We start from the raw sequence: 27,128 nt of genomic DNA, 5'->3' as shown, positions 1-27,128 counted from the left end.
TACTCGCCAAGCATAGCGCACTCTGATTCTCACTTGTTCAAATCACTGCAGCTTGACTAGACACGAATTTTGAATATTGGGGAAGTGCGTAAAATTGATCGATAATTATATCGCTACCAAACAGTTCTTTCAGCACAATATCGATATGTTGCTAGAAAAATGTAGAAAATTATGAATATTTTGATTAACATATATTATACCAATTGTTCTCATGACCACACTTAACCGATGAAGTCCTGAAATCTACGTAAATATGTTTAAATGAACAATATATTATTGATTTAATTCTGCTTCTATTTGAAGTAACAAATTAATGAGAAATATTACGAGTAATAGGAAACATCTTATAATAGAAAAATTTGTGTGGTAACAGTGTATGAGACAAATATAGCAGATCTCTGATATTTTTGAACACATCTAAAATATTTTTATTTCATTATTTTAGTGCCACCTAGTCTACAAATTATGCCGTCCAGTGGTCAAGTAGTCACAAGAAAAGGTAGCCCAGTCTCATTCGAATGTAAAGCAAACGGTAATCCAACTCCAACAGTTCAGTGGTCTAAAAAGGTACGTAAATTGAAATATCTTAATTTATTAGTAGTATGAAACCACCTTTACATTTATTTCATTTTCTAAAATGTATAAAATGTAAATATGTAAAAAAAAAGATATCGATTTCCTTCAATACATCGACGAACTTTATCGAACCTCTCACTATTATTGATATATCACATGCATATAATATTGATTGACTATATACGGATTATATATAGACCGATCTATATGCATATCATAATAGATGGGTAATTCGGCGATAAATAGTAAATTCGGGGTTTTCTATAATTTTCAAAGAAAGTTTTTTGATATAAAGCCCCATATTAATCAATGATAAAAGTACAGTTTTAATCAATTGTCTTTTGCTACTTTTCTGGTAGAACCATAATTCCGTATCTATAGTACTTGATATTTCTGGTCGAGAAATTACAGAGGCCTGCAAAAAAACTGTTTGTATATTTTGAACTGATTTGTATATGCTTTGGTATGTTGAAAACAAGAAAAAAATATGGACAAAATTCCGGAACGTCAAAATATTTTAAAATGCTTTTAAAACCCAATACTCTACAGCACAATGACGTCTTTTCATAGGTTAATCAAAAAGATGCCGTTTAAACAATTCTGTTTCATTGTGATAAATTATAAAGAGACGCAATATTGTTAAATTCACTTCTTATCTAAATACGAGCCTGGAAACAATGGGAACGACATATAAAACCAAACTAAATTGAAATATTGTTCATTTTATTGAAGTGCGCATGCGCTCATCTACCTAATCACGTAATACATCTTGTTCACTTGCCTGTAGTCTCTATATTATGGTCGATTTTTACTGATCTACTTCTTCTTCATCCAAATTTTTTAAACGAAAATGGGTAAACCAATTGACACTAGCAATCACTTAACCACTCATCATCGCAAAGATCACACATTATCAATGATCCTTTGCTATATTTTCCCTTTTGAGACATCTGTTAAGAAAAACGAAATCAATGTTCTATTAGGCCATGTCTTTTAACCATTCTCGGTGTCTGGTCAGGAACGACAACCGAAAGGGTAAGTCACCTCAGGAAATATGCCTATCCCTGAAGAACGTGCATCCTAAAGACGTTCTGAGAAAAACAAAAAAATCTCAAAGTCTCAAAGTTTCCATCCACCATCATAGGAAAGGATCCCGTATAGAGCTATAATTCAAGCCTTTCACAAGGTATGATAGACAGGCATATAAACTAAAAAAACTCGCTTCCTCATTTATACTACTACTTTCATTCTACCTCATTTTAAATAGGTTTGTAGTTAAATGTAGTAATAAATATTCTACTTTGGACGAAATACGCTCGGGTGTCTCACAGGACAGCATTTTGGAGCCGGTGTTGTTCCAGATTTACAGTGAGGATGAATGTTTGTGATCAACGCTGATAACACTGCTGTCCTGTCAGTGCACGCTGGCTCATAAACTGCGTCATTCTAATTTCAGTGGCATCTAAATAAAATAGGAAAATAATTTAATCAGTGGTGAAGAACGGCAAATCAAATCAAGTCCACTTACACAGTGAAAAGAACCTGTCTGTCGGTAAAAGTAATTAACGAAAACATCCCCCAAGAAGAACATAAAAATTACTTGTACCTTTATTTGGCCGGTAGATTGGCAGAAGCACATCTGAAGCAAGCATAAACAACTAACAGAAAATTCCGTAGTGTGCATTATTTAAAAGGTCGCAACTTCCACTTATGCAAAGATAACAAAATTACGGTATACAAATCCATAATCAAAACAATATGGAGATATGACATTCAACCATAGCGCAAAGCAAACAATAATTATATTGAAATGTTAGAAAGATTTCATAGCAAAGTACCTTCCAAGGATCATGCTCAATTTTCGCCAAAGCATAAGCTATAGCTATGAGCTATAGCTTAGATTTCAATATGAGAACACTTAAGCAGGAATAAAGTCAGCTGGCATAAAATATTAATGGGGACTTGCATAACATATAAACGAGATGGCACTAGCGCTAACTGGAGTAGGGGATAACAGCATGCAAGGCTGAAGAGATGTGACATCCCCAGTTCCGTTCCAGACGGATTCACAAAGAGCGATAGAGGCTTCGCATACAGAATAACAAATTTAATATTAATTTAATGTTATATATCTATGTACGTTTTCATCAAACTCTACCTATATTTGTATCAATACATATTCAATATATGGATATTTATAGAATCACAAATATCATCTGATTCAATATTACCATTGATGATTCTGCACCTCATAAATACTCAACATACACTTATATGTATATTAACAAATATGTGTGTAATTATTAAGAAATATATAAGAAATAATAAAAGTCATATAAAATTATACGCAAGAACATAAAGCTTCTATAAAAGAACTTCGAAGAGTTAAAACGTCTTTAACCAACTTCGAAAAAGGAGGAGGTTCTATGTTCGGCTGTATTTTTTTTAATGTATATTCGCCGTTTTCTAAGTCAATTGTGAACCGATTTTCAAAACTATTTTTTTCATTCGAAAGAGATTCAGAATTTCATTCTAAAATAATCAGATATTTGTGTATAACGTTATTGCTGAGCTGATGTGACAGAAAATCGGAAGTCGTTCAGTGTAAAAGCCATTAAGTTTACTTTTAATGCACTACCTATTGTATATAAGACCTCGTAGAAATATTTCCGGCAATTTTTTCGATGATATAATTGTTAAAACGTTTAACACCTAATCGGAGGCCGCGGGTTCGATTCCCGGCGCGCAGAATAGTTTTTTGTTATTGTAGTTTAGTTAGAACTTTTGTCAAATCACCTAGGTTAGGTAGCGGACCCCAGGGCGCTCTTTAACTTTAATCATAGTTTCTTTATATATTGTGATATTAAATAAAATAACTGCGTAATTTATTTAGTAAATATATATAGCACCAAAAAGAGACATATAAAATATTTTTAACAAAAAAATTAACAGACTTCAAAAAATAAATAAGGAACTTACTAAAAATTTTAAAAAAAATCAAACTTAGATTTTTAACACACAAAAAAACACTTTAAAATAAAATATGTACATAATAATCATTGTAATAACTAAACAAAAATAAACAAAAATCTTATTTTGTTTGAATTTTTAGTGAGTTCCTTATTTATTTTTTGAAGTCGGTTCAATTTTTTTTGTTAAAAATATTTTTTTATTAAATTACTTCCCTTTAATAGTACGTCTTCAAGATTTAACTATATCACATTTACTGGAACATTTGTATAACTAAAATATGAGCTATCTACTATCTACTACTATAGACAAATTGGCAGTATAATATATTATTGACACCTCTACACTATCACCTATTTTATACCAAATGTTTTGTTATATAAAAAAAGAATACATTGAATACTTCATTCCCAAGGAGCAACTCCACTCTAACACTCCAAGAACCTTCAAAAAGCTTATCAGTTTTCACGAAAGCACACAGTTTCTTTTTTTATTGTAATACTTGCATTGTAGTTCAATTCAAAATATTATTCAAGACTATATGGAATAATCAAAAGGCATTAAATCCGTAATAAATTTATATTCAGTTTAAAGAAAAAAATTGCATATATAAATGATCATGTAATGCGAAAAAAATACATATTTAAAATTCTTATAGCATATATTTTAATTTTGATGTATTGAATCTAAACAAAAGACTATAATAAACTTTTAATCGATATTGACAAGTTTTTTTTTAATTTCAAAAAATTATGTACAGTATAATTTTTTAAATATCTTTCATCATTAACCCCTTCTATTTCTCTTTTAACATTTTCTCTATGTTGCAAATCTCTCAAGAAATCACAATAAATAAATACAGACCACATTGATACATCAATCAAGTTTGTGTTGAAGAAAAAACCAAGAGCTGTCTCATCCTATAAAAGTCAAACAATTTTAAAATTATATGAACTATTGTACTTATACCCAACTATAGTATTATATGGAGAAAAAAGCAATAAAAAAACGACGTAAAATATCTCTCCAACGTTTATTCACTTTAACAACTTGATCCCCATAGCTCAACTTAGATGGATTTGCAGTATTGTCATAACCCTAAACCTAAACCTAAATCTTTCTAATAAATTCTTGAGTACATAAATGCTTCATGAATGTTACGCTATAAGGTTCGATAATAGTAAAACCGTAGCAACTTAGTTTAAGACCCGGATTTGCCTTGTAAAATTGGCCACTCAATAATACAACATTAAATTTCCCTTACATCTAATGTAAGCAAGTATAAATTAATACAATTTCACTAACCATTGGCATATTGTTGTAACTAAAAATATATTTCACTTTCAAGGGAATTTAAATACGCAAATGCAAGTTAAATGAAATTCCAACATAATCCTCTTTGGTGGTTTCCTTGGCAGCGGAAAGAGGCGCATTTTCTTTTCATCTTTTTGAGGAATTAACAGCCATAGAAATTAGTCAGTCACAGTTTAAATTCTCTAATGTCACGACGCATTCCCAAAGGGATTTCGCCGGTAATAGAACGAAAACAACTTTAAAAGACTTCAAAAGGTTTGCTCTAATAGCAAACGGCATCAGAAGAGTATTTCGCCATTACAAAATAAAATTATATTTTCTACTAATTAATTAAATGATCTGATACATTAAGAACTCTAAATATCTTAACCAATTGTTGCTATAACTAAGACCAGACACACGCATCAAACTACAAAATGCTCTCTTATTACACTAATTGAATGAACACACATAACTATATTTCTCGTCATCTTTTAGATACGAAATAATAAATCAAATAATTTGTGATGACTTTGTTTTCGTGCATTCATTTTCTTATTTATATTAGTACTAATCGTTCCCGACTAACTTACAATTTGTCTCTACAGTAATTTACAACTATAGCCCATTCAAAACAGCAGTGATCCCACGTGATGTCAAAATATTGCTATATAAACTCTGAGTTTTAGTACATTTAGACTTTGGCATATAACTAAATTATGATCTTGATAAAATAATAAACAAACAAACAAGTACATCAAATGAATATATAATATAAGAACTTAAAACTATAATTAACTATACAGCCACAATAATTTATAGGTTACCATTATTTTATTATATTTATATCTAACTTTTTTCCACACTAGTATAGGTAGAGTTCTAAGTGCCTTTTTTATGTAGTGGTATCACCCGAAGGCCTAATCTACCTAATTAACAATTTTATATCTTGAGTAATGTATTTTACGTTCATTGGAGAGTATATTTACCTTTCACGCTTAGTTTCTGTTTCCTTCTATACAATGGTTCCTTGTAAAGTTATTTTAATGTTTCTCTATTTCTCCTTAGTTTGTTCTGTTACTACCTGTATACATCTATCTTGATAAAACTAGATTTAATCATTGCATTCTCCTTAATTCATTTGCCATATCATCAAAACAGTTAGTGTTATTTCTCTCCTCATACATTTTAACCAAACATCCATGTATACCCTGAATAATAACACACATGCACATAAAACGTTCATAAAGCTTCCATTATTTGTCAATTTCTGAAGGTGTTATTGTCGACAATGCTTTCTCTAAATTCAGACAGTTCTGATTTAAATCTCTTTCTCGACCTAAATATCTATTTTAATAATTCTTTGATATACCCCATATCAAAGCAATTGGATTAAATATGCAGCGATAGGGAGGAAGACATAATACTCTGTGGCCATAGCGTTCATCAATCTGATCTACCAGGTAGCTTTTCTCAGGCTTACTTCTAAATAAGTAAATTACATAAAATGCAATTAAATGTTTCAGTTTTTATTTACTGAGTAACAATTTGAAATAGTTCATTCTTTAACATGGTTTCTTCAAAACTTATTTTATCTAAGTTAAGTCATTCCTTAATTGCAGCCTTTGTTAATACATTTATCGAGATCTTCTCTTCCAGTGTACATAAGGTACATTGTCCATAAAAATTACTGATGGTTCCTACAAGTTTTTTAAAGGCAGATTTTCAAATCACTGAATACATAAGTTATAGTTCATTTCTCCATGGTAGTCACACTTGGACTTAGAGGAAAACACTAACTCTACACCAGGAATAAAACCATTCCTGTTTTCAGCATGAAGAAGTGTATGTCTGCAATGAATCATTAGTAAATTTTATGAGTAGCAAAACCTAATCGATAGTTATTCCGTTATAACGTAAGGTAAAAGTAAACGTCACGTCGTTTCCATCGACTTTTGTTCTCTTTACTCTACATTTATTATCATCTTGCCATGAATGACCAATGTATCCATGAAATATACATGTCTAAATATACAAAATCCTATAATAATTCTTCCTTGATTTTGTTTATATGTTTGTATTATTTTAAAAGCAATGTCTGGAAGTTCTATTAAATCACTTCTTGGGTTATCTTTACATCACCTAAATAATATATTACACAACATTATATGAAGGAATGTTCTACTCTATCTACTATATCTTTCAGCTTTTTATGGATACTTTCCGTACTAACAATTTTCTATGAAATAATTGTATTATATTATGTTTCGGTTGACAAAACTACTTACTGTTTTTATTCATTTAGTATTTATAATCCCTGATACAATTAACATCAAGCTGATCTTGATTCGTCACCCGTTCCTCATAAAGAATTTTGGTGAATTTAAAGTTATATTGGTTTTTATTTTTTGAGATATTTTAGTGACCATGCCCGTACTAATACTCGTAGTACTAGTACAGCTGCAACACGCTAAGAAATATTTTCAATTAAAACCGCGGCGATTTGGAATTTATTAAAACAAATCATTTAAACAACGTTCATTCGATTACATGTTTGAACTTATCAATCATCATTCTATCTCTTTTTAAATCGTCAAAAATGAGAAGGAAAATATTGTCCGACTGTAAAACGAATTTACAACTTTCAACAGGATATTGATGACGTGCGTCACTACAGTTTTAAATAGACTCTAGAGATTTATGCATTATCCGGGCCTATTATTCCTTACTTAATCTCTAATAAAATAAAATAAAATTGAAGTTATTAATAGTTTTCAGTATTTTTACCACTTGGTATATTTCATTGAACAACTACAACAATATGATTAATTATGAATTATGAACTACAACAATGATAAACAGTCCTAGTCTGTGTTGATAGTCTCTAAAAACGCTAAAGCGTTGGGAGGACTCTAAACCAATAATATCAGTCAGTCAGTCAGTCAGACAAGATGAACACGATTTAGTAAGAACGTTTAGTAATAAAATTTAATCTTAGTTCAATGTAAGTCTGCGTCCCAGTTCAGTGTTTTCCAAGAGTTGCAGTAAGAGAGTGAAATATTTCCTCATGTTGCGAATCTCTTAATTTCCTCTATAACAGTTTGAACCTGAAGGTATCGGTGTAACAATTTGTTCCAATAATATATAAGTATTCTAAAATACTTATTTTATGTTGATATTACTTATCGCAGAACATCCCCCGGAACTTAATTTCATAATTTCATATAGGTTTTAATATTTTTTATAACAACACTAACAACTTGATAATTTAAATGTTCTTCCAAATAGCCAAAACTTTTTTTGGTATTTCAATTCGAATTGCTTTATTTTCTTTTGATGTGCTTTTTCCAGTGAAGATTTACGTCAAGATTCATCATCATACCAATATACTTAACTTTTTTACTGTATGGGATAATAATATTACCCGTATTTATTAAGATATGAACAGTTTGATTGTAGGTAAATTCAATATGTATTTATCTGCTCTCGTTGACTTTTATTTTCCAGGTCTGGAGCCACTTATCTGGAGTTCAATGTATTACTTCAGTAACATGTTATGGAGTTTATACATGAGTCCCTTATATCAGATTTTATCGAAGACTTGCCCTTTTTCTACAAATTTTTTCTCTTCTTAAACTTGTTCAATATTGCCAATGATTCTATGTGCCTGTCAATTGTTCAATTTTTCTTCATAAAATCAAACTAATGTACAGGTATTACATATGTTTTAGCTATAAAATCTTTCCTCCTGCACAGTCCTAACAAATATATTGATAATGCTATATTGATAATAATTATATAGTAATAATTATTTCTTTATTTCTTTTTCAATTATATTATTTTTCTAACAATTCGTATTAATAAGTATTTAAATATTTATGTATGGCGATGATTAACTTATTTCATTATTGATATCATTATTGATTAACATATTAATTTAATTTTTTAGCATTTCGCCTATAAAATTTCGTTATCCAACGTATACGTCTTAGTATCCTTAAATTTATTTTGAATGATTTTTGTATGCATATTAAAATTTTATTGTGAAAATATTACATAATTATTTTTCAACATATTTTTTTATCATTAACTACAGTTTTGCTTAATCTTTCTTACAGAAAAAAAGTGGCAAGAGTTTTGAAACTATAGTTTAGAAATTAGTGCTGTTCAGCCAAAACCTATTTTTCTTCTTCGCGTTATGTTGTGCTTTATCGGGTTATTTTTCATTAACTGTATAAAAGAGACACTTTGAAAAATATTAAAATGGATACGAATATGTTTTATCATTGCATGTCCTAAACTAAAACCAACCTTAGTTTTAATTATTAAAATATAACTGGGCCAAAAACTAAATTTTATTTTATAATATTTTTTCTTCAAATATAGGTATATTTTTGTCATTATATTTTGTACATAAATACTACAAGGACATTATTTGCAACATTGTTAATTCAAATTTTTCGCTACAGATTACAAATAAATATAGAAATTAATAGCATAATTTTTATTAGAGCTCTATTTGAAATTATTTAAGAACAATAGATAGACTAAGATACATACATGTATATTATATAGCACAACTAGTACAGCTCTTTTTATTCTAAGAAATCAGTATAATGTTTGGTGGTATTGTTCGACGAGTGATGTGTTCACATTATAAAAGGTTCTTTTATATCAAAATAGGGTTTGTTCGATTATATGTCTGTATAGTACTTCCAACAAATCTCTACCTATTTACGTTAAAATTCTTGAAAAGCCAGGTGTTAAATAATAAATTATATATTTCACTATTACCATACCTAGTAACAAATATTATTTTATGTTCTGAAATTACACAAATTTTTAAATTGCTTTGTCGTTCACTTTGTAAATGTATCGAAAGTTAATAATAATTTTGATGCATCATTACTGTATGCATATAAGATTGAAATATGTATATAACTATCCTAAGAGACAGCGTCTTATTAATATACGCCAAAAATATAATTTCGTTATAAAAACTGTCATTATTGCTATAATAATAAATAAATTATAGAGAAAAATACATGTAGCCCCTTTTTTGTTTAGTTTTAAAATGTAGTTTAGGTTTCATACAGTATAGAAATCAAATATTTTTAAAACGATTTCTAAAAATGCCAAATAATCGGAAAATAAAATTCTCTTAAAAATCAAATCCGTTGATTAATACTATACCCCCAGTTGACAAATGATCGTAAAGAATAATCTAGGCAGCCTGATTTATCTGAAAGGTTTTCCTATTGAAACTCGCCTCTAGGAACTTACGTAACAAACGGGCTACCATTCCAGAAACAATGCCAGACCGATTATGTTAATACGTTTCCATCTCCATTCCGCTGAAACCCCAATTCTCGATTCAGATCGTCTCGAGATATCGTCCTCTCAAATGTAGTCATCGTAAGAATAGGGGTAGCGCGTACAGTTTTATCAAAATAGTGTCGTTATACCTCTCAAATAGAGTAATAATAAATTTACAACAAAAAAGTATTTGTTAACTCATAATTAGTTTATTTATTTATAGTAAAATACTATAAATAAATAAATAAATAAATATATATATATATATATATATATATATATATATATATATATATATATATATATATATATATATAATTTCATACAGTTTTTAAGAAAAGGGACGAACCCGTTTATAATGTATTCATCAAAGCGGATATACCCCAATTGGGCCAATAGGCAATTAAATATCTATTGTGCTTACGTAACTTCGACAATACGCGCATACTTCCGGGAATCTGAAAATGCACATTAACCATCGACATAAAACACATTCTATTAAGACACATTTAGTCGTGTTTTCCATTCATATTGAAAGCGTTCAGGAACCTGAAGCAGGAATATCAATAATAAAGGCGGATGTAGTAAACATCACCAATCGGCTGTCAAGCGACCATTTCTTGGTTATCAGGACTAACCTATGATGAAACGACCAATATTCAATCATACACTACGGAATCTTTATAGCAGAACCAGTTTTCTCAATCAGTTTTGTAATAATTTCGGTTTTTGTAACAGATTCTACTAACCATGAGCCTGCAATGTTACGATTTGATATTTATATCACTTCATTCTATTAAAATAAACCTCAAAACCACCCAAGTTACTTTCTTACAACATCAGATCTACTCTACAATGAAACTACCCAGTCTCCAATCATGCACTACAGAATCTTCAAGGCAGGACCAGTTTTCCCAATCAGTTTTGTAATAATTTCGGTTTTTGTAACACATCCTACTAACCATGAGCCTGCAATATTATGATTTGATATTTATATCACTTCAATCTACTGCAATAAACCTCAAAACCACCCAAGTTACTTTCTGACAACATCAGATCTACTCTACAATGAAACTACCAGTCTCCAATCATGCACTACAGAATCTTCAAGGCAGGACCAGTTTTCCCAATCAGTTTTGTAATAATTTCGGTTTTTGTAACACATCCTACTAACCATGAGCCTGCAATGTTATGATTTGATATTTATATCACTTCAATCTACTGCAATAAACCTCAAAACCACCCAAGTTACTTTCTGACAACATCAGGTCTACTCTACAATGAAACTACCAGTCTCCAATCATGCACTACAGAATCTTCAAAGCAGGTCCAGTTTTCTCGATCAGTCTTTTTAGTATTTTCCGGTTTTTGTAACAGATTTCACTAGCTATAAGCATACAATGTTACGATTTGATATTTATGCCACTTCATTCTACTGAAATTAACCTCAGAACCACCAAGTTACTTTCTGTCAAAGTAATGTTCATTCGGCTTTAGTTTGTAGAAAATCTAGAATTTTATGACTAAAAACGTAAATCTTCTACATCCACTTTTTTGGTTAGAAAAGAAAAAATATGAAATGAAAACTGCATCTAAGATGTTATCAGTTTCATTAATTCATTTCGCGTGTTGTGCATTTATTACAACAAAGAAGGTGTTTGTTAGGAATTATAATAATTAATTAATATATAATATTTTTTATTCTTCAAGGTTCCTCTTCATTTTTCACTATGTACTTTTCAAAGCATTTGTTGAATTATTTTAGCCTAAAGTGGCAACAAAATATGTATTAAGCTTTTTATAATTTAGAAATATTTGCGAATAGGCGCCAAATTCATTAAATCCATTTTACATGATAATTTTGAATCATCACAACCTATACGCTCTACTTCCCAACCAATCTGTTGCTGTTGATACCTTTGAAATAGCTTCTGTTTGCGATCGACCGAAACCTTGTTAGCCTCGTATAATGTTCTCTCTTATTTTTTAGATCACTTTCCACGACCTTGATCCATATTTTCTGGGACTGCTCGATTCGCCTTTCTAAAGGTCAATTTCTCCACAGAATCGGAATAAATTCGTCAAATTTTCATTCAACAGACATGTCCAATCCATTCTAATTTGCATCCCAACGACATACAGAAGGAACTTAATTTGATTGTAATATTTCCTTGCTTCTACAGCCACCATGTTAAAGAAGCAAAAGCTTCGCCTATTCGGCATATTACTTAGGCGTTAGAAGTAATTTGTTTCTTTTGTATTACTGTTTTGTTGTTGCTCTTGTTTTAACTGGATCTCGTTGAGATTAACAATCGCAAGCACTCCGCCGGATGTTAACTCTTGGACGAGTGCATATAGTCGAATGCAGAAATCACACGATTTTCACTTCTAATGCGCTCCTCCGTAAATTGGCAAAAAGTTAAAAATTATCTATACAACCGCATTTCGATATAAATCATGACTGCCCTTCTCAGTTCGTTTCTTCACAAAAGTTACAAACAATTAATAAGAGACCTAATTAATTACCTAATAACCTAATTCCTCTATAGTTTTTACAATATTCACTATCTCCTTCTTATTCTGACGGTGATCTCCCCGTTTGTCAAATTTGTGTAAGCACAACATAGCCATTGAAATAATGTTTCCTCTAGTGAGATCTTTGCTCTGATCTCAGTTGATCGACTCGGTCTTACCGCGCTTGATGACTTTATTGCTGCTCGTAATTCGTGCATTATTTGTTAGCTCATTATAAGAAAATTAAGTTTCGGAAATATTAATTATTGGCGAAGCTGTTAATTGCATCCTGTAGTAGTGGTTCATGATCGTAAAACTAAACAATGGACTGCCTCCGTTGGGGCCATTATCATGTAATTTTAACGAATGTTGCATCCGCACATAAAAAGCTTATAACAAAAGTGTGTTTCCATTCAAATCGTAGCAACAAAAACCTACTCGACAGGATTATTCACGGGTCCATCATTCTTCCGTTCTCTTTTAAATATTTTCCTTTCCACTAAGTCAAACAACATTTCAAGGAACAAAAATCTATGGATCTCTACGGAATTAAGTAAACCTGAAACTTTAGCAAGAATCTATTAGCATATCCAACGACTCAGGATGAATCAGTAACGATCTTCTTTCATATAGAAGAATCAGACCTCCCAATCTAACCACATATGAAACACAGTAAATACACGGTAAACTCTGTTTATATTTATTAATTAACTGCTAATATGATTATGAATTATAACGTTAATGGTATGTAGATAAGTTCATCCATGATAATATACTCGAATTATTTATTGTTAGACATACATATATTTCACTTTAGATTATTCATAAAATTTATTGAAAAAAAAACTATTTTAATTTCTACTACTTTCATATTTTATCCACGATATATAATAGCAAACAATGGTTGTATTTCTTAAAACTGTGGTGATGTAGTAGATTCTTTAAATAATTTCCAGTTTTAAAATAGTCCTATACAATATATCTTATTGTATTAAAGCAGCACTGCTTCTGTGTAACTAATTCGCGCGTATGAATTATTCAAGTTACGTACCAAGTCTTGCTGGTTGTATTTCAGTATATTATACGCTTTTCTATGATTGTTAAAACAAGCGACCGATGAAATGTGTGATTTCTGAATAATCATTCACATTTCACGAGTGACAATATCCACGGTAATAACAGTATCTACGAAACATGATATTAATATAAAAATGATAATAATGATTTATCCCTTTGAATCGGAAGCCAACGCGAAAGAAGTGGCGCAACAATCATAAAACCTGTATACTCAATCTTTGGAAGGTATTGTCTGATTAACATTTACATTGTTTACATTGTTTACATTATTTACATTGTTTTCCTAATCATTTCTACCTCTTATTAAGATTATTATTTGATTAATACTTCCATGATAAACATGAAAGAACATACTCTCACCTCAAACCGTTAAGGGCTGGTGTACCTGAAGAAAGCTGGTTGCCAGTCCTTTATCTCCTTTACATCAGTGATATCCCCACAATATTATATAGCACAATGGCTATCTTTGCTAATAAAACGAAAATATTAATAGTACCAGAGACTATAGAAAAACTCCAATCTTCTCTTGATAAAGTTGCTATCTGGACTAACAAATGGCGAATTAAATAGAATAAAACTCACATTAAATTCAGAAATAGGATTACCACGCCGCAGTATAAGCAGCGTCTTTCTTAACGGAATGCAAGTTCCATATGACAACAGAGCAAAATACCGATATAAAAAATAAGCGCGCATTAACTCAACATCAACTTCAGAAACTCCCAGCTATCCACCTATGACTAACTTACTTTATACCAGTATCAAACTATAGAATTCAACTGTGAAGTTGTACCATTGACTCCAAGTAATTTGGAGGAATAAGGTGCTAAAATGTATTGTAGATATGCCTTGATATGTAGGCATTTGTGACTTCCATTGCGACCTAGAATAGATTATGATATAGAATATGGTTACGAATACTATCAGAAAATTTGCCGATTCCCATCAAAGAAAGCTCGGGAACCAGGGAAACACGGAAGCACTCAATATTCCAAATGTGGATAATATCATTAGAAATAGTCTCAAACAAAAAATAATGATGAACGATACTAAGTGATTCTACTAAGTCGAAAACATATTACTTGTTGTTGTTTCTTAGTAGGTTAAGTTATATTAAAGTTAGTTGTTAGTTTTATTACTAGTTTTAATAAATTATTTATAAAAAAACATTACTTTCTACAAAAAGTCGAGTTTATGAATGGATAACCCCAAAATAAGCTAACGGACTGCCTGCTTCCTAGAATCCAGCATGGCAGAGGTTCCATTATGATTTGGGCAGCAATATCGTGGTATTCAGCTGGACTTTTCACTAACTTGACTAGCTTGATAACTACGAATTGGCATCTCGACAACCTTAACGTTGAATTCCTTAACTGTGACTGCCATATTCCAAGATGATAATGTATCTATATAAACACCTATAAACACCTAAAAATGTTCAGTCTTAGTTTAGTGAATATTATAATATCATCCTCTTTTCTAGCCAGCAAAATTGACAGACCTCAAAATAATTGAACCGTTATGGTAGTTTTAGAGTAAAGAGTGAGCAATGATTTCTATATCTAACGTTATTGAAGTAATAGGTAGATGTTTTGGATGGCAATTGGCAGAAGTATAGGACAACATTCCATTGGAAACTCGAATCGAATACTGCCAGAAATTTTAGCTGTTTTAAAAGCAAATGACGGCTAAATACCTTATTAATTAATAATTATTATAAATGTTCGGTATAAATATTAGTTTTTCCATCCCCTGTATATACTACACTATAATAAATTAATATGTTTTAATATTGTTTAAGATATTATTTATCTAACACATATATTTAAACTAGACTTCAGACCACTGATTCATCTCAGACGTTTTCCTTATTGAAATGCCCACGCGAATTTACATAACAAACGACCGTCCATTCCAGAAACAATGCCAAATCGATTATGTTAATACGTTTGCATTTCCAGTCTGCTGAAATCTCAGCACTCGACTTGAATTGTCGCAAGATATCGTCCATCAAGATGTAGGCCTCGCACGGCGAAAGCATTTATTTGGAATTGTTTCATCGTCAGTTTAGATTGATTCTTATTTTTCCAGTCACTTGAACTCGCTACTATTTCGAAGAAGTTTATTTCTTTAAAACACTTATTTCTTATGTTTTAGTATGTTAAACATTAAATATGTGCTTTCTAATTATTACCAAACGCTAGTTTTAATACTTCTAAACAAATTATAAATTTAGAAACTGTTGACATTTGTTGTTAATAAGCTTAAACTAATCCATGTGGATTTTTATGAACCTTTTATTAACTGTTTTTAAAAACACTATGGAATAAAAAGACTTATTATTCATTATAATTAATGTATACATACAATCATGAAACGCTCAAAATTACATTTTCGGTATTCAAAGTAATTACTGTTTTAACATAATAACAGTTTTATTTAAAAAATCTGCTATTTAAGCCCACCAAGCGCTCTTAGAAATTGCTGCTGGTGATGCTGCTCCGTCTCGTCCTAATTATCGGTTTTGGTTTTATCGATTCAAAAGTAATGATTTTGATCTCAGTGATAACGAAAGGGCTGGAGGACCACAAGAGGTCGAAGACAATGAAATAACAAGACATATTGGACAAGCTGAATATTTCAAAGATATTTGAGACAGTTGCTTGTTAGGCAAAAAAGAACTGTTTTCTGTGGCAAGTTACAACTGGCGATGAAAGATGGCTATGCTACGTCAATTTCAAGAGCAAAATGGCATTAAATAACTCAGGAAGGCTTTCCATATCGATATCGAAGTAGAATTCATAGCCATAAAGTATTGATGCGCATATGGTGGGATCAGCAAAGTGTACTACACTTTGCTGATCAGTATCGAGCTGCTTAAACCAAATTAAACTATTACTGCAGATTCCTACCAGCGTTAATTAGTCAAATTGAATGACGAACTGTTGCAGAAAATACCAACAATAGCGAGTAATAAACGAAAAAATTACTGTTGCAGCCAAAATGAAAAGTTCTGCCACACCCAGCGTAATCCTTCTGATAAACGTAATCGCTTGTTCAGATCAATGCAACATGGCTTAGATAGCACTTTAACTGCCAAACTAACAATTGTTCTTTTGATATGGTATGCTTGGTAACAGAAATATATGACATGTTTTCTCAATAAATGTATTTTTATAGTAAAAAATCATCTGAATGCATACAAGCACCTAATTAATGAATTACGTAATTTTCTTTTTTATGAAACCCCATTCTTACTTATAAATAAAAAATCAAGCACCGACAAGCTGTTACAAACATTTTGAATAATACGTTTACAAAATACAAACATCTTTATAAGAAAGAAGTTCTTGTGCGATCTAGTAGTTATTACCGTTTTTCTTCACCGAAAAACCTATGACACACTTATCTAAAAGCAGTTCATGCTTGAAATTGTTTTCACTTTACTCTAAATATTCTTCAAGAATATTTTTGCTTCAGGATTTTTTTAAATTAATCTCGTGGAACGTCAACAATCTGCCCGTGGGCAATAAGTATTATTATTTGATTTCCGTTATATAATATAACCATCCTAACATGTAGAAGATCATTTCAGTAGTGATCTGCTGTACAACTTATAATCTAAATCTTATTCTAGATGCTATTCTAACTTATTTTAAAGTATATCCTAACATATTCTAATGACTATTCTAACATATTCTAGAAATTATTAAATTTCACTCTATGTGTCTATTAACCAGTTCGTATGGTAGTTCGCGTTTGATCCTAAGCACTTCACTGTCATTGCAGACATTTAACTGTTTGGCGAGTGCATTAGGATGCACTAATAGTCTTTCAGAGTACTTTATTCTGGAACCTCTGGAGGATATCTATGTTAGATTTTCTAGTACTCCACAGTTCCATACCAGGTCCTGATGGGCCTAAGTATTGACTTATACAGGAAAATCTTGTTACCTAATGATAATTTAGATTTACACCCTATCAGCCAATACATTTGGTTTAGTTTAAGCCCAAGCTTTTTGCGTTTTGTCACTATATGTTTTTCCAAGTCAGACATCGATCAAAATGCATTCCCAGGTATTTAACGTTGTCTGCTTGCAAGTTCATGATTATTCAGATTTACTGAGGGACATATTCTTCTGCAAAGGGCGAATGTTATATGGGTTGATTTTGTTTCATTTGCTTTGATACGCTACGTTTTCAACCACAATTCGACTTTGTTAAGATCAAGTTGGAGGTTTTTTGTGGCTGATATTGTTTGACAATAATCTTCAGGAATTAAACTCGTTCTTTAGCCATTTCTACGCCATTCTCATTAAAAATAGTATAGCTTATCAAATTAGCCGAAATAAAACATAACGATCCAATGCATAACTTTTCAACGTGGTACCCTAAGTATCTAAGTATAATTTTTTTATTTCTGTTTTTAAAAGTTTAAATTAATTGTGTGGCTACAGATAATCGTATTAAAGAATTGTATATGCAAAAACAAAACTCAACATATTTTAGATATTCTTAATATCTGAAATTGTTTCCTGTTGAAACACGCCTCTAGAAACTAGTAAAATAAACTAGTTCCCATTTCAAAAACAATGCCAGAACGATTATGTTAATATTTTCCTATCTCCATTCCGCCGAAACCCTAATTCTCGATTCAGATCGTCGCAAGATATTGCCATCCCACATGTAGTTCTCAAAATACATGTATAGGGATTTTTTGTAAACACAATGTTATTATGTTGGCTAAACAGTAATAATAGTTGCAAAAAGAGATATGGTATTTATAGGCGTTAAAGTTATATATAGTAATAAATGTGTTCAGTTAAGTCTTAATTTTTGTAAATAAATTGAATTAAAGCTACTTTAAATAAATATTAGGTACTTACATGAGTTTAGAATTTATCCGTGAAAATGTAAAATATCAATGTAAACAATTGTTAAACAACCTAACTTTTGTATTGTTTATTTATTACATTTCTACTAATCGTTGCCAGGTAACATACAATTTTAATTTGCAATAAGTAAATCTATAATATATATAGGAGCCGGCTTGATGACGCAGTGGTAAAGGCGATGGGACGGTCCTGCTACTGTTGCGATAGCCGCGGATTATCATGGTCGTAAATTTATGTTTTTTAGTTGTTTAAAATTTGTGAATATTCTAGGCAAGAGTGTAAAATCCGACAAGGAAAATAATCCCAGTCACGCCAGTAACCAGGAGTAAGACCGGATGTCTTCTGGGATGATTTCTAAAGTTGGTCACTCGCCAGTCGGTAGGCTTAACGCTAACGACCGTGGTTCGGAGCCCACGTTAAACTTTCTGCCCAGTCCAGATAAACCCATAGTTGGTAAAAGGAGACTTTAAAATATATTTAAAAAATATATATATATATATAGATATATATATATATATATATATATATATATATATATATATATATATATATATATATATATATATATATATATATATAGGAGGGCCCACCTACCCTATCTTAGTTATCTTAGCCCTATCTGGTGTAATAATGTTTATATATTAACACTGCTTTGTATTGAAGAATGGAATTCCGTCTCACCATATGGGTTTCAATTTGATTGTGATTTTTTACCAATGAAGTAATATATTTCAAAAACAACTGTTAAATTCGATAGTTTTGACAATATACTTATAAAAGAACAGTTTTGCATTTAGTATTATTGGTCTATTATTAAAAACGCTCAAAATTCCTTTTACAAAAGAAAAGCAAGCAATGAAATAGGAAACTGTTTCGAGAGTCAATAAAAAAATGTCAATCACAAAAAATTATCTAGAGAACCAAAAAAGTAAGACGATGTAGAACACAACAACTCAGCTCCTGCCTCACACCACTCTAAAAAATCTTTAAGGCAGCGTAGCAATTGATAATTCGGCTTTCTTCAGACGCTTAAATTGCAATGAGAAAAATTAATATTATCGCAACTTTATTGTTCGTGGCGAAGAATTTTTTGTGGCGTATTGTGACTGACAATCCCAAGAGAATATTGCCCAAAAGATAGAAGAGATATTTGTTATTCTATTCTCAAAGTAAAATACTCTGAGGTCCATTGAAAAATTCATATTTTGAAAAAGAAAAAGTTATTACTAAGTCAACGCTTCACTTAACTATGAGAAAGAAATACATATCCACCCTCCCAGTAAATTTAAGCTTTAAAGGAAAATCATTAGGTTTAAAAGGAACCTGAAATATATTGTTTTGGTAAGTTGGAATTAGTTCTTCCTAGGTAGTGTTAATAACATAATACTCAGCAAGAAAACCAATTTTCATTTAAAAGGTTATGTTAAGAGGAAAAATTGTAGACATTCGGCAACAATTAACTTAAAAAGTGGCCTAATTATTTGGTGCGCTTTCCATTTTTACACTTTCGGTCAGAGGAATATGTAAGAATGGATTAAAAACAATTGAAAAAAAAAGGTGGATAAAATTATACAAATTTTGAGGTTATTTACACCCTCTGATATTTCTGCACCATTTTCATAAAATGTCATTTAATGGTCTGAATAAAGTATTTCCATTACAAGACTTATAAATAAATATATTCGTATCAGATCAGGTCTAAGAGATATGAATGAATGGACAAGCCGTTAAAAATTCAATTCATGCATGGTTGCCATGGAATTTGTTGCATATATATTATTGGTAAAAAATCGTGTCTCCTGAATAACAACCTAGAGTCGATCAAATAATGCTGTATCTTAACAAATTCTAACTTTTGTTGACTTTTATTTGGTTAATTTAATAATAGATTGTCGATTTAAACTATTATACTCTAACTTATATAAATTTTAAGCTGTTTATAAATTTTTCATTTGCATACATATATTATGATAAATTAAAAATAATATATATATATATATATATATATATATATATATATATATATATATTAATACATATACTATCATAAATTTGTATAATATAGTACATTGTATTTTCAAAGTGTATTTTTAGTACCTATAAAAGTAGTGCTAGTTAACAAATTTTCTACTTCTAATAAATTCAGTAATAATCCTTCATATAAGTATTTGAAATACATCATACGTTTAATTCTTATAATGCAAAAACAGTACTCAGCGAAGTGATTCTCTGATTTATTTAGTAGAATTTCACTAGAGTGGCAAATACGGACTTCTCTTTAAGCTAGTCACTAGAAAATGATACGCAAGGCACACGGTAAATATTTGGAAGCCCAAAATGTATTCTAATCGCCAATTTAAAAACCGATATGTGAATTCTCAGAATTTTCGCTACAACTTGACTGTCTCCCAGACTATTTCGTAGACTTGCTTGTCTAACTAAGTTAATAAATTAAGCTAAATAACTTGGGCGTGAGTAGCAGGTTTAAAGTTATCTATTTTTACAAACAAAAATATTGGAATGAAAAATAGATTTAGTATACTACGAAATAAACATAAACGCCTTTCTAACTTGATACATAAACATATATATATCATTCATCGACCTTCTCCTATTCAAAAGTGCTATCCATATTTAAATCCTATTTTGTGAATATTAAATAAATTCATATATTCAAAACAACTTACTTTACAAACTTTAAAATGTATATGTTTATTGACAAAAAGGGTTTTGAATCATATTGAAGAAATTTATTTAAATAAACATCTTGTAACATCTAGAACTCATTTCAATTACGGTTTATTCTAATTATATCATCTTAGTTAGAGTTCGATTAATTTATTTAATATCACCTACATTCCTACACAAATTTTATAAGTTTTCTGATTTAATATCAATATAAAACACTTATTTATGGGATACTGTGACTTATTTAAATTATGTTCTTTTAATAAAATCCTTAAATTCCTTCCTGTTGTGTATACAAGTGCTTGATAATATAGATACAGAGATATACATCTACATAAATTTCAGAATATATTTTATATTAATAACTTATCCAAGTACTACATATTCATAGAAATTTGTAGTAAATAATATATATTTCTTTAATTTACTTATGCCATCTAGTACAAAATATTAACATATATAATTCATTTGTAATTGCTAATTTATAACTTCAACACGTTCTTGCCAAGACTTGCTAAACATAAGTATCTCAATCAAAGATATATCAAAGTATATAAATAAGATATATAAAGTACCACTTAATTTATATTTTCTGTTAATATACTCTATACAACCATTCGTGATTTCATGAAATAAATCAGACGAAAATTAACGCTAATAGAAAGTCTTATATTTATTCCTATATTAATTATTTTTTGTACTTTAGGATGGACTTTTGCCATCAGGACTCCAAGTAGAAACTGGCTACTTACTCAGTATTAACGAAGTGCAACGGCAAGATGGAGGAATATATCAATGCACTGCGTCTAATGGTATTGGACAACCAGTTACCGGAGAAGTAAAACTGCATGTATTATGTAAGTCTACTAATAGACCAATCATTACTTTTAAAACACTAGTTACTTAATTTAATGGCCCTTTAATTTCAGATCCTCCAGAAGTCAGCGTACTACGATCCTGGGTAAATTCTGGAGAAGGTCTGGAAGCTAAACTGGATTGCGTAGTTCATGCCGATCCTCCAGCAGAGGTATATCCAAAATAATATACTCTAACTTCTCATTCGAACTGCAACAGTGATCTTTCACAACACTTGCGTTATTCTATTTGTATAGTTGATATCAGCAAACACCTGCGTTAACTATTTTGCGTTTAGAGTAGTCGTGATATATCCATTTATCATCGACAATCGCAATAAGCGATAGAAAACCTTTATTTTTTCGTCTGACAAACACTTTTAAATCATTAATAAAATTGACAACTGGGATATGATGAAGCAGCATCACCATATATTTCTGAAAGTGTCGAGCAAAATACTGAATGTGAAAAATTCAATTTGGAATGTTCCAGGGTTGACATCTGTAAGCAATGAATAACTCGATAATAATGTAAAACTGTTGTTTTATGTAAAGAAAAACCAAAACCATCCAAGTTTATTATTTTACTATTTTTTACTATTAACGGTCTTTTCTTAAATTAAAAGTCAGAAATTAACGGAGGCTGAACTGAGTCTTTTATACAGCTTAGGAACTATTTGACGCAGTAGGGTCCAGCAGTAACCCCTCATCATGCTTTGGTCCCAAAATCCTTGGTATCGCCTTTGGATTTTTGGTTATATCTTGATGTGGCCGCAAAAGATTAAGATGTGAGTGCAGAAAATATATTTTTAGAAACATTCAAGCTCCAATGCAAAATATTTATTTGTGGTTACCGAGAAAGTTGTGAACAATACTTTGAAACGATGCCCATGCTGCTACTTTATCATCATGTCAGCATTTTCTAAACTTTCGGTCAGTCGTTAGTTCTTGAATATCAGGTCCGACAAATATTCCTTAATAAATATAATACGACGATAATCATCGGGCAAAAGTAGCAATTAGCTATATGATTTTTTTATTCTCTCATTAACATTGGCACAGAAAATTAAAAGTATGTATTTTCACCGAGTGACCACTTGTACTGCACACGTTATAAAACAATTTCGGTACCCATGATTTGTCAATTTTTACTACGGTAAAATCAAAGTACTCATCTTTGAGAGATTTTGTCATAACTTTTTCACATTTACCGGGCATATAACAACCACAAACGCAACAAAAATATATTGAAGCAACGACTTTAATTTACTTAATTTACAACGAAACTTGACTTTACAACGATGTTTCTGCATTTTCACACGTTCCGAAGCACAATCACAGCACAAAAACAAATTTGAAATTATGTTTAATACAACATAGTCGTCTATAAGAGCATAATGCTGTCACCATGCACGAACTCTAAAACTAGAACTCATCTTGACACACGGATTGAGCATCCCAGTTCAGGCCAAATAACGTTAAGAATCGTTTTCCTCTATTTAGGTCCAAAAGTTGATCCGAATTTATAAACTTGCGTTATTTTTAAACTGTTTAACAATTATTTGTATTGATACTTCGCATTTTCACCAATAGACATCGCTGATCATGCATGCAAGCATCTAATAGTATCGCTTAATACTTATTATATTTGGTTATCTTAACTTGTTATTTTATATTCTTTTCTATGTTAAAAATTAACAAATAATTAAAATATCCATTCAATATAGTTGATCTGATGTTGAAAAAAAATTAATATATATATATATATATATATATATATATATATATATATATATATATATATATATATATATATATATATATATATATATATATATATTATTTTGCGATTATTTTGTATTAGTATAAAAAATATTCTGGCATATATAAACTGCCTAAATTTGTCCCCAAAATTTCGAAATCCATCGAAAGTAAGACAAACGCAAAACCGAACTAATTAAGACGAAAATGGAAATCACAAAGTTCGGCTAGACTGTCTTGAAGCTAATATCTCGCCATCTCCTGGAAATTACAACTCAAATCCTCTTAAATGTTTAATCTTCGTGATTTATAATTATATTAATGTTCTATTTCCCCTTCAAATCCCGACAGCTAGCTGAAGCTATAATTGGAATATTGGAAGAACGCATAGAACGGGGATAACAAAAATTGTTCCTGGAAATTAAAAACGATGATTTCAAAAATAATAATATAACCTATTTTCGATGCCACTCTCATCGTTGTTTAAATTAAATGGTTAAAATACCTTATTATTAAAGTATTAAATATGTTTTAAATTATAACAGATTTTAATTTTTGTTAATTTAACCATCCTAGATGCTTGACTCAAATGTCATAGTTGGAATAAAAATTCAGGTAATTCGGTTACGGTACTAGAAGTAACAACCCATTTTTTTCAACCGCAACTGAAGCTTAAATACGGAATACTGATCTGACTGCTTTATGCTAGGCTATTTCACTTACACTTAACTTCTCTTCAAGTTCTAGATACTTGATTTACTTAAACTATAACAGAATATTCGCTAAGTATAAATAAATTGTATTTGATTTTATTTAATATAACATAATTTACAGTTTTAGTTTAGTACTGTATTAATTTACAAATTAAGTTTATTAATTAAATAAATCAGTATATATATGCACAAAGTAAAATTCAATTATTATAGACTAACTTAATTTAAACAAGCTCATATAGTTTGGTGAAATGCAAAGGCCTTGCTAAATTCTGTTTGTGGTCAGTCTGGCCATTAGTCGTGTGTTAACTCAAGTTCGCGAATCCATAGAATCGCCGGGTCCTCCTGCCCAATATGGCGGTCCGATCAACGGGTGTCATATCCCCAAATTTAATGCAGTAGCATTAGCGATCCACAGGGGTCACCTGTGAGGCAGTTTCGGTTTAGTGTATTAGTAAGCCCAGAGGCAGTCCCACATAACCCGGTCCAACTTGTCACTCCAGAGCAAGTCTTCGCGACCAGGTATGCGTCATGCATTCCACCGCCTGGTTTCAGGCCAGAACAAAAAAAACAACAGTCTGCTTGGCGCAGAAAGGAATGTTTGGATCTGAAACCAAACTACTAGTTTGGCAGAATTTTCCTTGAAAGACTATAGAAGAGCATGGGGAATCACACTTTCAACAATTTTTTTTAGGGAGCTTAGCAACCCAATGGGCCTGTAGTCTGTTGAGGATGATAGCACCTTTTTTAAAGATTACAATAATATGGACATGCTTCCAACAGGCTGGAAGCTATTGTAATCTTAAGCTGGCAATAACTACACTAAATAACTCCGTTAGCTTTTTGTTGACTTGGAGATTTTTAAGTTGCTTGACAGTAATACCATCAGAACTAACTGCTTTTTACGTGATATTCCTTTCATTATATAAAACATTATTTTTTTATAATAGTTGCTTAATTTTAAATTAGTTGCATTTGCCTAACGAATGTGTCAGCGAGAAGTTAACTTTTTCGCAGCTGGTGATGGAGAATTTTTGAATTCAATAGAGTTTAAGTAAGGGAATGCTTTTAATGGCTTTGCTTCCTAGGTTTTTGGAGATTCTTCAAAGCGTGTCGGGATTCTGAGCAGATCTTGCATTTGAATGTAGTGTGTTATTTTAAAGGCTGCATCCTCCATTTTGTCCGGTCTGTAGCAATGTATCCTGAAACTTTTTCCAATCAGTTCTTTGACTGAGGCGTAACGGTATATCTATGATTTGGCTTTCACCAATTATGACTAAAGATGATCAGAGTCTAGCTCGTGAAGGACGGCGATGTTTGTAGGTCATTTTATATCCTATTATGTCCATTTTATGTAACTATACCGAATCCTAGATTGTCGCTTAGTCGGACGATTCCTTTCCCTGCTATATTTTTTCTTCTTCCTCCCGATAATTAAATCACAACCTATGACTTTAAGAACTTCGCTATCTAGGAACTGCCTGCATTCCCCCTCATCGAACTTACCACAACTTTGATACACTGGAGTAAACTGAACTGAATTATTCTAGAACTAAACTATGACAGACGTTACCTCTAGACTCCGCAGGAAAACGGGTGGAAGAATATGATGATTGATAGCGTGATGGCTATACCGCCTCGTTCTCCTATGGCTCAATAATTTCTGATAACCGAATAAAGGGGGGGAAAGAACATTTCCATGAAGGTTTAAGGAATGTCTCTTGAATAAGTAATATGTCAATATTATGTGACGATAGCACTGAGGACAATTCCGTTCGTTTGTCACGGATTGAATAAGCGTTTCATGATATGATATTGATAGTTTTTGGTGGTGCTCTAGCCACTACTGTAATTTACTAATGATTTTAACATCAACAGCTTGTAATTCGTCCCATGAGACCTGAGTGGACGATGGAATTGGGACGCTCCGTGATAGCGTTGCTGGCTGACTTACAGAATATGATTCTCTAATATTGTTGTAGCCAATTTCTCTCCAGGGTGAGACTAGAAAGCAGGTGGAAAGATCCTTGCAGTATGGGTCGGTACCTGGAAGATCATGAGAATCTTCCTGGTAGGTCCATCGGTGCATTCTGTATGGTTTGCGGGATGGACTTGCCCATAGTTACATCATTTACAAGGTATTGCTTTCGTTTTCTTGCACATCCTGGTGTCGTGGTGTCTTGCGCATTTAACCCAACATGGTTTTTCCTTGCAACTGGAGGTGAACAGAGTGGTCGAACTGCTGACTGAATTATACTACCCAAAAATATAATATTTCAATATACTCGTAGAACTTTGGAACTTATCTTATTATAAATAAATTTTCTTTCCGAATGGTTGCAATTGGGTTGACATTTTTGTTTTAAATGCAGGGGTATCTTGATATAAGGTAGATGTGGCTTTACTGGCGGGCCTTTTTGTCTCTGGTATAGAACTGGGTAGTTGAATCAAATACTCGGACTGAGATTAAA

General features: G+C 31.1%; 1 protein-coding gene across 1 annotated transcript in view; it reads left to right on the top strand.

Moving 5' to 3' along the window:
* The window catches only part of LOC143190185 (opioid-binding protein/cell adhesion molecule), a 417,428-nt gene that overhangs the window by 387,334 nt on the left and 2,966 nt on the right, over positions 1–27,128 (top strand). The window contains exons 4-6 of the mRNA XM_076394333.1: positions 446–567; positions 22,036–22,186; positions 22,259–22,356. Of these exons, the coding sequence (XP_076250448.1) occupies positions 446–567; positions 22,036–22,186; positions 22,259–22,356 (371 nt within the window). The remainder of the gene's footprint in view (positions 1–445; positions 568–22,035; positions 22,187–22,258; positions 22,357–27,128) is intronic.

The sequence above is a fragment of the Rhynchophorus ferrugineus genome, unplaced genomic scaffold (assembly GCF_030347505.1).
Source record: "Rhynchophorus ferrugineus isolate W39M unplaced genomic scaffold, kcgeb_rfMv2 rfM2, whole genome shotgun sequence".
Lineage (NCBI taxonomy): Eukaryota > Metazoa > Arthropoda > Insecta > Coleoptera > Curculionidae > Rhynchophorus > Rhynchophorus ferrugineus.
This window is presented reverse-complemented; position numbering and strand designations above follow the sequence as displayed.